Genomic DNA, 15,246 nt, shown 5'->3' with positions numbered 1-15,246 from the left:
TGTATGATTCTGTTATCACATTGTAAATACATTAACATGGCACTATGTAATCAGGGTCCCTGTTCTGTCTTTCTAATAAAGGTTCTTGACCTGAGAAAAAAAAAAAAAAAAAAAAAAAAATTTTTCGACCCCAGATGGATTTGTTGAAAAGTGGCTACACATTGAGACTCATTGAATTATATTTGTGAAATATGTAGTGAAATATGTATGAGTATCATTGTGGGTCCAAGATGTATACCATTTGGATATATACCAAAGAATACTTTGTTATGAAAGGTCAAAAAAAAAAAAAAAAAAAAAAAAAAAAAAAAAAGGCAAACCCTTTGCTGAAAAGGCTATTTATGTGCAAGTTTGCTTTTACGTATGCAAAAAAGGGACAAACTTGTGATAATTAAGGTAAAATTCAGGCAGACAGAAACATAGAATGATAGACAGTCAGAAAGATAGACAAAACAATAGACAGATACAGACAGACGGAACTGACCAACAGATACAGACAGAACGACAAAGATAGACAGAACAATAGAATGATAGACAGATACAGATAGACAGACAAACAGAACGATAAGAACAATACAGATACAGACAGACACTTTCTTTTAGTGAAATAGGACCTAAATATTTACTAAACTTTTTTTTTAAATTATTTTTATAAATTATTTGTAAGATTATCTTCACAAACTACACATGACTAGATGAACATAAGAATCTTCATTTGAACTTCATAAAAGGGCTAACTACACAAATTCACTAGCTTGTCTAGACAAGTTTGTCTAGACTACTTGGCCTGCAAATAAAAGTACAGTACATCAAATCATGACTCAAAATTTTAAGCATATAATATAGTATTATAAGTTTAAATATATACAAAAAACATCCACAATCAAGATATCACTCACCTTAAGATTCCTCAGATGAAAATTAAATGGACAATTTGACATTTCTTACAGTTTTCACAACTGCTTTATTCTGCCTCTAGAAAGGGCGTCAGCCCTGGAATACACCTGGCTTTATAACAAGGTGGGTTACAAGATTGGAAATCCAAATTACACATTCTGTTAGAGACCAAAAATAACAGCATCATTCATGAAACAATGGACAAGACAGGGAGTTATTGGTTATTTTTGCACGCCTGTGACAACCTTACCACAACTCTAAAGAGAAAAATTAGTGAAAGTGCAAAAGAAAGAAGAAAAAATAAAAATGGGAACAAGTACACCCTAAAGAAAAAAATTAGCACAACTACAAACAAATTTACACATGGCTGTCACTACATCCTGAACCAAACTACCTACACAAACCCAATTCAGTGTGTTGGAAGGAGTCGAAATGCTGAGCGGGAGCGAGGACAAAAACCAGAAAAAGATCGAACCTGCGTAATAGGCTGCGCTGGTTTTTGACTCTAATCAAAATTCATTATCAACACTGTGTGATGACAGCCATCACTCAGCCTAACTGATCTATGACTCACAAAAAGAACTAAATAAGGGGCAATTCCTCATTGTGGAGTGAAGCAAAAGAAAAAGAAAATAAAACGCTTCAAGTTTATTATCAAGGAAATACAATGCAGTTGCTTCAGCTCATGAAAGCCCCTAAAATATTACAAAATAAGTTAACTCTTCGGTGGCCAAACATCTTCAGGGAGAAAGAGTTAGTATACTGAACGCAGACAGTAACAGAAACCATGACGTGCTTTAGCCACCATTCCACATACACGCAATGACAACCTAATAAACCAACACGCTTGCCTGAAAATAAATACACTTGATTATTAGGTTTATAAAAAAAAAAAAAAAAAGCCAACATAAAAACATTCTGGTGTATAAAAATGTAACATCACCAAAAAAAAAAAAAAAACACAATGACAAAAGACAAAAATGCTCACCACACATTTGGCAGAACTGCTCAGCAGTGGCAGCACAATATCACAGTTATGTTTCTCATCAATCCTGAGGATCCCATTGAATGTTTTGTCACAGTGAAAGAGGTTCCATGCAGTCCCTGCATTTTTTTTTTTTTCTTTTAAATGTACCTACACAACAGTACACAGTACGTCACCATTGCTTCAGAAGTCTCGGATCTGAGACAGTAACACAGCAGCTCGATTTGTACAAATGAAAACATTTCAAACTTTGGAAAATGATAGATTTCCCGTTCTCTGCATAGCATAAAGTTGACCTGTAAAGTGTAAAAGAGATGTTAAACATTAACAATGTAGACAATCTTGCACGATTAGAGAAAAGCAAAAAAACAAAAAAACAACAAAAAAAAAACACAGCGCCCCTTGTTTATTTGGTCAGTGCGGTCCACTCGTAGATAAAGCATTTATGCTTTTAATAAAAAGTAATGGAGGCACTTGCTGGGCTTGCAGTTTGATTAGTATTTAGGCCATCGTAAACCACCGACCCACAACAGATTCACAAGTCAACCGTCATGCACGTCTGTGCGTCTGACGTTCGGTTTTGTGTTAAGTGCACCGCAGATGAATCTATTGCCATAATGGAATGCAAATTGAATCAAAACAACACTGTTCAAGGCTGCAGTCCAAGTTCATTCTGTCTTCCAGCCAAGGCTATTGCAGAGCTTGCGGCCTGTACAGTACATCCTTCCAGCACATCAAACCTTTCAGCGGTAGTGTCTGAAGAACATTTTGAGCAACATCAAATCACTTAAACTTTCCTCCCAGCCGTGGACCCCACCGGTGGCGACAGCATCACGGTTTTCTCTGCATATTTCAAAGCTGTGAGGAGAGACAATGCGATTAGCTACATGGACCACGACACAATACCTGTGAAATGGGAGCAAGGTCTGCCGAAGACATTTACCCTGGATAGTTCTAAGAGCTCTTATCTGAAGGTCCACAGCGTTCATTACTCAGAGGGCTGGTTTGGATTCTCCTCTGAGTCATACTAGTGGAGTAATGAGGGAAGATCAAGGACCTACTCCCTAAAGAGAGGAGCATATGGGGTAGTGTTCAGTCATAATCCCAGACCACGTCCTGACTAAACAACTGCCAAGGCCATTTAAGAGGCCATGGTGAAGTCTTTAAAATTTAAATAGTTCTTGAAGGGTACTGCCTGCACTTTCTCAGAGGCTTGAAATCTATTGAATTAGTCTATAACTAACACTGAAACTAACACTGTGACACTATTTATGATAATTAAGCTGCCACTTCTCAATACCTTGATGTGGGGAAAAAAAAAAAAATATCTCTCTCTCTATATATATATATATATAGAAAAAGGGTTTTCAAAAGTACCGACTTTGGAACCAAGTGAAAAATGTGATGATACCAGCATTTCCCCCTAGCATTTTAAACGCTGTTGAGCGGATTCTTAAACACCTCTGATTGCCTGTGATTGGCTACAATGATCAACGCTTCAAAAACATGTTGTAAATAAACATCTTTGACACTCTTCACCGTGTCTTTCAGAAGAGGGGCTGAGGCAATAAATCGATGCATCGCGATTAGTTTTAACAGCAGATGGCGCTATAGGCTAGTTTTTAACTGCACGCTTAAATGCTCACAAAGAAGAGTGCTGAAGAGCGCTCGTCCACTCAGCTGAGTCTGAGTCCATGTAAGTGGTTAAATGTACTTGCAACTCAGAATGCTTTTATGAAGCGAGAGTCATGTAAACAGCTAATTACAAGGGTGTTTGCAATGAGCTTCAACCTTTTCGAACTTTATGAATGACTATTTTCAAGTGGTGTGTGTAAAGAATTGGAAGCAAGCAGAAAATGGCTGTTTCTAAAGCACGCAGTGCCATCTGCTGTTAAAAATTAAGCTCAGAATCAATTCAAGAAACGGAATGTATTCAGAAAATCTCAGAATTGATCCAGAATCATTTCTCGAATCGCGATGCATCGATTTATTGTTCCAGCCCTAGCGGATATATTAGGGATACCTTTCAAGACATATCTGTTGAGTGCGTGAACACAACGGCCAATCAGAGGTGTTTAAAACAGCGCTCAAAATGCTAGGGGGAAATGCTGGCATCGTCATTTTTTTTTTTTTTTTGTGAGATTCACCTATTTATGCCAATACTCCACCTTGACTCTTATCTTAAAGTCTGGAAAAGCTGTTGCTGAATTCTTTTTTATTTAATGTTTGCTATCATTTCTTAAGTATAAACAGATCTATTGCATTACCTAATGAGCATTTCCTGAAAATCATGTTGTAAATACTTACCAGGGACAGGTGAGGCCATGACAGTGTGGCTGGAACCTGCAGCAGCGGGGTGATAGAGCGAGGCCATGTTGTTGGGCGTGTAAGAGCGGAGCAGGTTGATGACATTCCAGTCAGCCTGCATGCTGTTGGGAGACTGCGTGGGAGTCACCTTAACTGAAGCCAAGGACGAGTTCGCCTGCAATGAGGTTTTTGCATTTCTGCCGGAGGGCATGAGCCGGTTGAAATCCTCTCCAAGCCGTCCAGATGCAGTATGAATAGGCTCAAAGGACTTCTGTCTCTTGCTGGAGGGTTCGCCGACATCCATTTGCGTCAAGTTTCGGAAACGATCTGAAAGGCAAAGTCTACCTGGATCTGTGGCCCATACCATTCCATTTTTGCCCATGCTTGCCCTCTGACTCATCTCATGATCCAGGCCAGGCCTCTTCTTGGACAACTCTCGATCGTTTACAATTGGCACATTTAATTTTCTGCTAGATTCCTGCTCTGAGATTCGAGATAGCGAGCTAGTTGCATCCGATTCCCTGCCCCGCTGACCCTCTTGATGCTGTTCTCTCCAGCGCTCTTTTGCAGGAGAAATCTTAGACATTTGTTGATGTTTCGGAACCCTCTCCCCAGGTTTTTCCGGCTGCCGGAGTGGGGATTTGGTCCGACGGGGATGCTTCCTGTTGATGTTGGGCAAAGGAGTGACGTCTTTGCCCTCAAGAGCCGGGGGGCAACCAGTGTACCGTTTCTGTTTCTGAGGTCCCCTGTATCCGTTCTTCTTGACATCCAACTTCTCCTTGTGGATGAGCTTTTTATGCATAAGAAGAACCTCAGGGTAAAGGGTTTCATAGGAGCAAGAGGTACACGTGTTGGTCAGTAACAGGTTTCTGGGTACTGAGGTAGCAGATACAGAAAGAGACACTTTGAGAGACAGATTCAATGGTGCCTCAGAAGCCTCTTTCTCCTCCAACTTCAGGTTTACTGGTAATGGGTATTTTTTGTTGACCTCACTCGCAGGGGTGTAAGGAGCTGCGACAGGAGAACTTACATACTCTTGCTTTACTTGAATGAAAGGACTTGTGCTGGTAATAACGGCCTGGCTCATGCCTGTTTCATGTTTAACACTGGCAGGGAGAGGTTTAGGAGCAAGCCATTGCTTGGCTGGTTTTAAGGTTTGTTTGTTATCTTCATTCTTGGGAGGTTCAATGGCCTTGATGATATTTCTAGCAGACGATGTTGCAGGAATGTTCGGGATTTCCGTGAAAGGTTTGTCCTTGTGACGTCTGTCTAAATGGTACCTCAAAGACGTTTTTTGTGCTGCGGCATAGTCACAATATTCACATTTATAAGGTTTTTCGCCTGTGAAATGAAAAGAGACATCAATATTTAAATAAACCATGTCAAATAAACAATCTGTATTAAAAGAAAAACTACCTTCATCCTGAAATACAAGCAAACAGAAGCCAAATGAGACATAAGTTGTGAAAAAGCAATACAACCAACTACTCACCAGTATGTGTCCTGAGATGAATATTGAGGTAATAATTTGAGCGGAAAGTCTTGCCACAGTAACTGCATTTTCTTGGAGCAAGAATTTTGAGCTTCATTTTACCCGATCCATCCTCACTTTTATCTGTAGGACAAAGAGAGACATATGCAAAACATATATTGCTTGAATGGTACAACATGGTGTCCTATAACAGAAATGTAAAACTGCAAGCTGCATATGAGACATACTACAGAATGCCCTCAAGTATGCAAGATTCAAGTTCTCTTGACCAGCAGAGGGAGCTCTAAGTTCTTCGCTAGTACAAAAATAGGTCTGTGTGAAGTGTGAACCCTTGAGACAGAAGTAGCTTCGTCTGTAGTAAAGAGTGCACATTTCTTTGGTAATTATGGTGTACATAATTCAACAAGATGATGCCAATTATGAGCTCTCTGTGGACCAACAGGTGACAAATGACAGTTTGTTGTTTTTACCAAGCAATTAAAAAAATAATAAATGTGAATGCAATACCAAACACTTGGGTAATAATACCTGGATTAAAGGCGTCAACTGGCACTCCCTCTTCGGAGCCATCCTCGGAGTACTCCTCTGCTCGGTCAAGAGATGAACTACTACACGAGCCTACACTTTGGGCCCTCCCGTCTACAGGTGTGGTTGGGCTTTCTGCTCCCCCTCTGCCCTTGTGGATTCTAGAATGAAGGACCAACTGATGGTACGTCCTGAAGATCTTGCCACACTCTTCACAGTTTGTTGGCTTGTCTTTACGAATCAGACCCTTTTGCTCAGGTGACGGGGAAGGGGTCTCAGTAGGCTTGAGTTCACTTCTTAGGCCTCGCCTGGCAGGTTTATCTGCACCACCAGAAGCCCAGATGGCCCCCAGTTCCTCTTTTTCAGAACCAGAGTCCTCGTTCTCAGAGTTGGAGTCCGCGTTGAGCTCCTTGGCCAAGTTGGGACCTGCTGCGATCTTGCCCCTGGTGGCCAATTGCCAGGCCTGGTAGGTGTTGAAAGGATCAAGTTGTGATATCCAGCGTCCAGATGGGTGATTTTGTTCAGCTTCTCGTGCGCCAGAAGGATGCAACTGTAAGGTCTGCAAAAACGACTTCTGAGATACAGGAACCTCCTCAGCAGGTTGGCTCTCAGGGGAGACGTTCTCATCCACTTCCAGTTCCCGATTGTGGACTTTGCTGTGCTCAGCCAGAACTTCCTTGTTGAGGAAAAAGAAGCCACATATCATGCACATTTTGTACGGTGTGACCACAGGTGATGGGGGTTGGTCTTGGATGACATCATTGACGGTAGTTGGGATCTCCAGGTCCTGGTTTTTGTTTTTAGACCCTGCTTTTCCACCATGGGTTCTCATGTGGTTCTTTAGGAACCACGGTTCTTTGAAACGACGTCCACAGAGACCGCAGCAGTATGTGAAAGAGTCCTTGTGTTTCCTCATGTGCGTTTCCAACTCTGTCGCATCGGCGACAGCCTGGCCGCACACAACGCAACAGAGCTCCTCATTCTTTTCCACAGCTGGGCAGGTCTTAGAACGGGCCCGGTCACTGGGAGTTAAGAATTCCGCTTCAACGCGCAACACTGCAGGCGCATGGAATGTTGTGGGATGCTGGGATAGAAGGTGTGGTCCCAGGTCTTCCTGATGCAGGAAAGTCTCTTCACAAAACATGCAGTCTAGAGGTAGGCTGCTTTCAGCCAGCGTGTCAGATTTTTCCACCAAGCTGGCATGGGGTGTCATACTAGACCCAGTACCAGGCATGCTTGCACTGCTGTGGCTAAGGATGTCATGACCTAGTCCATCAGGACTTTCCACATATGGGATCAATGGGTGGGTAGGCATGTCAGCAGGAATTTACGTGGGTATTTTTCGTTTTTCTTATTTAGTTTTAGTTAAAATCTTGTATGAAACAATATGTTGAATGTTACAAGACATGCAAAAGATGAGTCATTCTTCTGAAATACTCATGAAGGACATCATGCATGAAATAAAATACCAAACACTCTTAACACTTCCATGGTACTTTTGAAATTTTTGAATTTGAATTTCAGAACAGCATTATGCTAAAAGTTTCTGTAAACCCCTATGATCCATCCTATACAAGAAAAGCAGTCGGGGCTTGCCAGTCACTGCCAGGTAATGGGGCATAAACTCGATCAGTTGATTTCTTGTGATTCACACAGAGGAATTGTCCTGACAGGCAAAACCTGAAATGAAAGAAAAAGAAAGTCAGGTGTGGCCACTTCGGTGGAATGCAATCAACTCAGGACTGCACTTACAAATACAAATGATTAAATTAATTGGGGGGGGGGTTTGTTCTGTTACTCAAGATGGAACATGATGTAACATTGATAGTTAAAAAGATTAGCAACCCCATAGGGTCCTAGGATTGATGTTTAGTAAGTAAACTAGAGACCAAAGAAAAGTTTAAGCACATTGCAATTTGTCAAAGTGGAACAAATACTAAGCAAGTGATAATTTAAACTCATTGCTCAAAACATACATTCAACATTATGTTGTTACAGCAAAATGAGAGGATTATTTTACTTTAGAATATATTTAAATACGGTTTCATTATTTAAGGAAACATATACTGAGCAAAATGCAATAGTAAGCTAGTGGGGTAAAGATCTGGGCAAACAGCCAAAGGTTGTAGCTTTGACCCCAAAGTATCTGAATTGGGAATGAACCAGCAGCTAGGGGGTTGTTGAGGGTACAGAGTTAGTCTATAATAATTGTGCCCTTGAGAAAAGTCCTTAGTGCTAACTAAGTTACTCCAGTGGGACTGTCGCTGCACCATTCCCAATGTAAATTAAAAGGATAGACATGTTTTATCAAGATTTTAGGTTAAAAATATGTTTGTATTAGGGATGCTATAACTTTTGTTTTATATGCTACAAGTAGTCTCCATTTATTTTGTTTTTCAACATTTTTAATCAACTTCAGTGGTCCAGAAGTGTGACAAATCATTTTTTTTTTTTATGTACAAATATTAAGTAATGTTAATTGATAAGAAAACATAAAAACTGCATGCACAATAATAATACATTATAAAAAATATATTATAAAAATGCTGTTTAAATAATTTTAGATGGAGCCGAGTATACCAAACAACACCGTAGGACAGCTTAAAATGAGAAGCCATTTTAGAACTTGAATGTCAACGACTGGCATTTCACCTTCAAGTTCTTTGATGTAATTTGTCTTATTTACATAAATTAAAAGGACTAAATGGAAACAACTGTTCAAATCAACTAAATAAGTACTTCCCGGTCTAAAAATCAGGCTTTGTACAGTATAACTTTGGGGAAAACTTTAAATTAACTACCATATTTTTCTATGACTCACAGTAAAAAAAACAAAAAACACTACATTTTTTTTTCTATGATTCATGCACAATCTTTTAAGACAATAGACACCTATGATGGCTTTAACATATAAATGTTCAAAATTTTGGAGCAAGATTTAATATATTTTTTTATATTACTATATAAACAAGATTAAATTAATATCGAGAAAGTTGATAATTGATCATAAAATACATAATTCATTATTATGGAATTCCATTCCAACATGTTTTTCATAAAGGAACAGTGAAGGTATGTTGCATCTAGTGCTACTGAATGTATAATTTCAGTAGATATGTATACGTAAAAAACAAAGAAAACCATTGTGTGAGACCTAATAAATTGCAAACTCACAGATCCGACATTCGCTGTGTTCTGTATTGGTGCATTTACACAACTTGAAGGAAAAACCCAATTTCAAATCTTTAGAAAGTTTTTTCAGGGAAAAAGGTGATGAAATTATTTAGATGAATTACTGTGAAGCAACAGGAAGCCAGAGTTGTATGCCTATCTACAGCGGTGTCCTTCACAATATCTGCGAAACCTCGCTCATGAGGCCTTAGGTGGAGTCACAGCATTGTTCTGCAACCTTTTAGCCTACCTTCCATGCTGAAACAAGCCAATAAATACAGGCAATCAAATTAATCTTTCTCTTAGGATATTAAATAACACCCAAAATGAATATGCAACACCCTTTTTCAAGCCTAAATACAGTTTCAGGCAACTTGCCAAACTGTGCACACAAAAGTACTTAGGCCTATTTTACAATAAAAGCAATACCTTAAATATGAAACATTAAAAAATAAAACTATTCAATTCAAATGTCAATAATCTCTACATCCCAACATCCACACTACTAGTCCAAATCACTTTTAGGGAAACCCTGTGCAATACCAAAAATAGGCTTTGCTAATGTTAGGCACTGAAAAAGAGAAACAGAGGCTGAAGATGAAAAAAAAGAGAAGGCTGAAAAGGAAGCTTCAACACTTCAGTTATCTACCGAATAACCACTGTTAAAAAAAAAGCAAGTGAAAAAGAAAGAAAACAATCTGTGAATGCTTTTACACTCTGCAGACATACTCTAAGGGCAAACCTCGCCATGCTAATTTCAACAAACAACACTGTTTGCTTCTCAAAATCCTTCTGATAGTAATCACAAACCAATCTTGAGCAAAGACATTTACTTCTAAATGCACAAAAGTTATCTAGAAAACCAAACCAATTCACAATAATTAAAATGTTAATGGCTCCACCTATACTTGCGTCATTATAATAGACTAAAACACGGTTAGTTGACATGCTGAAGAAACAGCTAGGGACCAGCTGGTGTTTGTCTTACTCTTTTGTTTGGGCTTTGCCATGCAACCTGTTCGCAAGAATAGCGAGTTTGTTGGCCCCAAAACCATCCAAATGTATCAATAAGAGTTCTTAAAAAGACACAGTGTCAGTTACACTTACTGCATTTGTCTTAGAGAACAATATATGGCGCAGCTGGTTCATGCAAATAAGTGAAAAACAGGTTATTATACTTTATTAAAAGACTCACAAACTGTTTTTCTTTAAAATAAAAAAAAATTAAAAAAAGAAGAAAAAAAAAGCGGTTGCTCAGCAATTATCTCATAACTGTAATTCTTATGTCAACCAAAAACAATTATTAATAAAGTAAATAAAATATGTCTATATTATATGATGTTATATCATCTGCGCTCATATATATGCAATGTGTGTATGTATATATATATATATATATATATATATATATATATATATATATATATATATATATATATATATATATATATATATATATATATATATATATATATATATATATATATATATAGCAGATGATATAACATCATATATATGTGTGTGTATGTATGTATATATATATATATATATATATATATATATATATATATATATATATATATATATATATAGCAGATGATATAACATCATATATGTGTGTGTGCATGTATTTATGTATATATAGATATAGATATAGATATACACACAAATTCACCTACGTGTGTCGTCGAGAACAAATGTGTGAGACTAGGGAGGAGATATGGCGATGGCTGCCTATTAAAACAACGGTTACTGACGTCATAATGCAAAGTTTAAAAATATCTTTTTTTCAAAAACATAATAGAAACTATGTTAACGACGCGCTTTATGAACGAAATCATGGCTTACATAAATAATAATGCCTCGTGTGTGGAAGCGTGTCTTTAATGTGGCTGTAATTTCCTGACACGTGATCATTCTAACTTGATCAGCAACTCTAGATACTGCAAGTAGTTATTTTACTACATACCTCGACAATATACCTGCATGCCCTGTTTTTCTTTTCATTTAGGAATGTGATACAACACTCCTCCCAAACTACAGTTAAGATGTGTTTACTACAGAACAATGAGATTACTATACGGTCAAGTATAAGCTATAAGTAACTTATAATATATAGTTTGATGGAAGAAAGAATACAAACAAGACTGAATAGATAGTCAAACATAACATAAAATCATTAATATATCAAACCTCGTTTGACTTATACAAAAAGTTCCTTCTTTGTAGCTATTAGAATAAATAGTTTTGAAATGGCTGCATTAAAAGCTATTATGTGAATAGCATAACAGGTCGGATAGCAAAACACAACTTTTGTTTTTGGGGATGGTTGAAACTTTTGTCAAGTTGTTGTCTATTCTTTCCCCTTTCAAGTTAAGGAAGAACATCAAAAGACCTTAATGCAGTTCCTGCATTACAAAAAAAGAAACCAACTTCATCATCCTCTTGTTTCATTTCACATTACAGAGTGTTTGTGTTCAACTAAAGCCTTTGTTTTAGTTCGTTAACTTTGGTGAGTTATAGATCAACCTGCACTCGTGCTGATAACAGAAATTTGGCTAACGACACGCTAACGATGAGTGATATAGAAAATAAGGAACTCACCCTCCATACCTACCATTATGTTCAGACTTCGTCAGGTATTCTTATTGTGTGCCAACAATCGCTATAGTAACTAATAACGTCTTTGGGATGTTAGTTTGGTAGCTGTTTTTCTTTCTTTCTTTCTGGAAATCTGATTAGCTGAGTTAGCCAATTGTTAGCCGGACGAAATGCCTTGCTTTCAATGTTTGCAAATCACTCACTATGCAGCTGTTGCGTTCAGAGAGAGAGAGAGAGAGAGAGAGAGAGAGAGAAAGAGAGAGAGAGGGGAAGGGCGCGCTCCCGTGGGTAGCAGTGGATGTCCGATTCGTTAACGCACTGTTCGTTTGAGTCGAATCTATTAAACGACTCACTTGAACCAGTTCACAAAACCGGTGAATCAGAAACGTACAGCCAGAGAATAGTAATAATAATAATAATAATAAACAACTTTATTTTATATAGCGCCTTTAAAGGTAACATCTCAAAGCGCTTTACAGACATAGAGATAAAAAATGAAATAAAGATCATATACATACCAGTACATGTACACATACATATACCATATATATGGTACACACACACACACACACACATATATATATATATATATATATATATATATATATAATATTATATAGTAGTGTGATTCTGTTGATTTAAAGTGCATCAAATATAAATCACAACCAGAATAGTTTGATTCCCATAAACGAGTGAACGAACTATTGTTTGTTAGTGAATCTCAACGGTTTTCTGAATTCATCTGATTCACTTAACAGAAAAGCATCACTTTCGTTGACTAAAACCTTAATACAGTATTCAAGAAGTACGTGTTTAAAAAAAAAATCCCTAGAATCATGTTTACAACGAAAAGGAGTTGATTTTAGTACGAAAAGATATTCTAGTGTTGTTAAATATTATTGAAAATTGTATTCAATCTGTTCTGGCACACATGAAACTAAAACAAAAAATGTATTAAACAACATTCATTAGCACGTAAGTTGGGATATTATGAACCACGTGGTGACGCAATTACGTACTCACGTAAAAGAATCACAGAATTGCTTCAATGAACTGTTCTAAGGAACCGTTCACGAAATTGAATCGGATGAGGCGCGGTCACGCAGCCCACCGCGTTCTGTGGAACGTCGCGACTCGCGCACCTCTGATCACATGACCCTCTCAACTATTCTTCATCTCGATTGCTACAGTGGAAGTGTGGTTTAGGGTTATTATTATGAACTGAGTTATGAGAGTTATAGGCTACACAACATATGTGTGGAGATGGCTTCCGTTAGTAGTAATGAGAAGTAAGTTAACAGTATTTTCGCACGCATTGTAAACAAATGTACTTTAAAAAAACACGAGGTGCAGCTGGTACCCGTATGTAATTAGCCCACAACAAGAATAAAACAAAAAGTTACAAAACATACCTTTTAGTTTAAGTTCTCTTAACCACGATAAGTTTTGCTAATAATCCATTTTGTCCACAAAACTTTTTTTTAAATAACCTGGAGTTCCCATTAGTAAATGGGTGTTTTCAGTTTCAGCTATGGGCAATTTTTTTTATAAATTCTCTTAAAAGACTTTTCATACTAGTTTAGGCTTAGCCTAAATGTTCATTTTTTGTTCTAAAAAGTCAAAATATGTATTATGTTAAATAGTTTTCTGTGGTGAAAATGACATTTTATATATTCTTGGAACAAAATGGTTGACTCCTTTGTCTTGCTGAGGTAAATTTAACAGCTAACATTTTATTTATCCTAAAACTCACTATTAAATATGCTTAACTATTCACAGCTTGGCTGGAAATTATGCACAATGTTCATATCCTGCAGCCTTATGCACTTAAATGAGGGCTAAAATGTATTTATTCCAGTTCATGTAGCCACACCTCATGGTGGCATCATCCTAAAAACTTGTGTCCTTTTTCCCCCTGCATTTGACTATTACTGTCCAGGTACACAAAGTTGCTTTCTCTCCTTCCTCGAGGTTTCCATGCATTATTTCTTTCGCAAACACAGATAAGCACTGAATCGTTACTCTTCTGAAACTGCATGAAACTGAAGGAAATTTGGCTGTTATTTGAGAGAGCAGATACCTATCACGTCCCCTGCACTGCTTCCCTCAACACACACACACACACACACACTATGTAGGGTGGGGGAGGGGTAGAGGACTAGCACAAGAAAACACATGAAAGTAAAGGCATCAGAGTTTGTTTACAGTTACTTTATTGGCTAAAAGTCAGAATTATATAGCATATTTAGAAGTGCAGATCACTTTAGTCAAGCTTATGTAGAAGAAAACTACCATTCTGCATAATCTTTATTCAAATAAGCAAGTATAACGTGTGCATGACAAAGAACAATCAATCATTCAAGGAAATTATTGTATTTATTTAAAAATTGTTATGAGGTACACAGATTAATAGTCATTATGACTCTCCTAATGCTTACTAAGACAACATGCATTTGTTGTGACACATAAACCATGTTGATTGTAACTGGAATAGGAGCGTAAACTCGGGATGTAGCGTTTCTTTAGAAGTGAGAAGTACTTTAAACACCCTCAGGCGAAGGACACAGAGCTGTTGTGCAATCATTCAGTTGAGAAAACGTTATTGAAATCACTCATATACAGAGACCTACAAAAGTCACTTTAATGTGTTTGTGGAATAGCCTTCTAATGCTTTCATCCAAAATCTGACCTTCAAAACATTAACTTAATTCAATATGACAACTTCTATATATATTCCGTACATTTAATATGAAAGGCTGCTTGTCCTTCTGTACCAGTCAAACTCTTCTGCTCTTTAAGTTTGATATTATGCATGTGAATGAAGTGCCAACTTCACCATCCCCCACATTTCCACACCCAACCCTCATGGAAAGGAAGATGCAGCTCTTGGGAATCTCCCTAAGGCCCTTTGCTTTTACATTGTTCTTGTGTGAGGACTTAAATGCCATGTTATTTTATTATTTTATGCCCAGACCCTCTTTGGTGTCATCTATGGAAACATTGTCATACATTATTTGATAAGTAAGAAGGGGCGTAATAGCAGGTATATAGACTTATCATGAAAATTAAGCATTAATCTTTTTTGCATAAAGAATATATATATACATCTGAAAAGTGTGTGTTTATATATATATATATATATATATATATATATATATATATATATATATATATATATATACTTTTTTACTTTATGCATAAAACGGTTTTGGTTGCATTTGGTTGAATTGGATGAATCTGTCTATCTATCTATCTATCTATCTATCTA

The 15,246-nt window shown here is 37.3% G+C and overlaps 1 protein-coding gene across 2 annotated transcripts; it reads right to left on the bottom strand.

Moving 5' to 3' along the window:
- Positions 1-944: 944 nt before the first annotated feature.
- znf217 (zinc finger protein 217) lies at positions 945-12,265 on the bottom strand. 2 transcript variants are annotated; one of them, XM_048177878.1, is made up of 6 exons: positions 11,982-12,265; positions 6,210-7,886; positions 5,682-5,804; positions 4,190-5,530; positions 2,826-2,946; positions 945-2,740 (listed from the first exon to the last, which is right to left on the bottom strand). In XM_048177878.1, exons 2-5 carry the CDS (start codon positions 7,519-7,521, stop codon positions 2,837-2,839), a joined length of 2,886 nt encoding a protein of 961 aa, XP_048033835.1. In that variant the 5' UTR covers positions 7,522-7,886; positions 11,982-12,265; the 3' UTR covers positions 945-2,740; positions 2,826-2,836. The 2 variants fall into 2 exon arrangements, with proteins under 2 accessions (XP_048033835.1, XP_048033834.1); XM_048177877.1 differs by having other exon boundaries at positions 11,995-12,264.
- Positions 12,266-15,246: the final 2,981 nt, after the last annotated feature.

The sequence above is a fragment of the Megalobrama amblycephala genome, linkage group LG24 (genome assembly GCF_018812025.1).
Source record: "Megalobrama amblycephala isolate DHTTF-2021 linkage group LG24, ASM1881202v1, whole genome shotgun sequence".
In the NCBI taxonomy this organism is placed as follows: domain Eukaryota; kingdom Metazoa; phylum Chordata; class Actinopteri; order Cypriniformes; family Xenocyprididae; genus Megalobrama; species Megalobrama amblycephala.
Note: the sequence above shows the minus strand (reverse complement) of the source record. Positions and strands in the feature narration are given on the sequence as shown.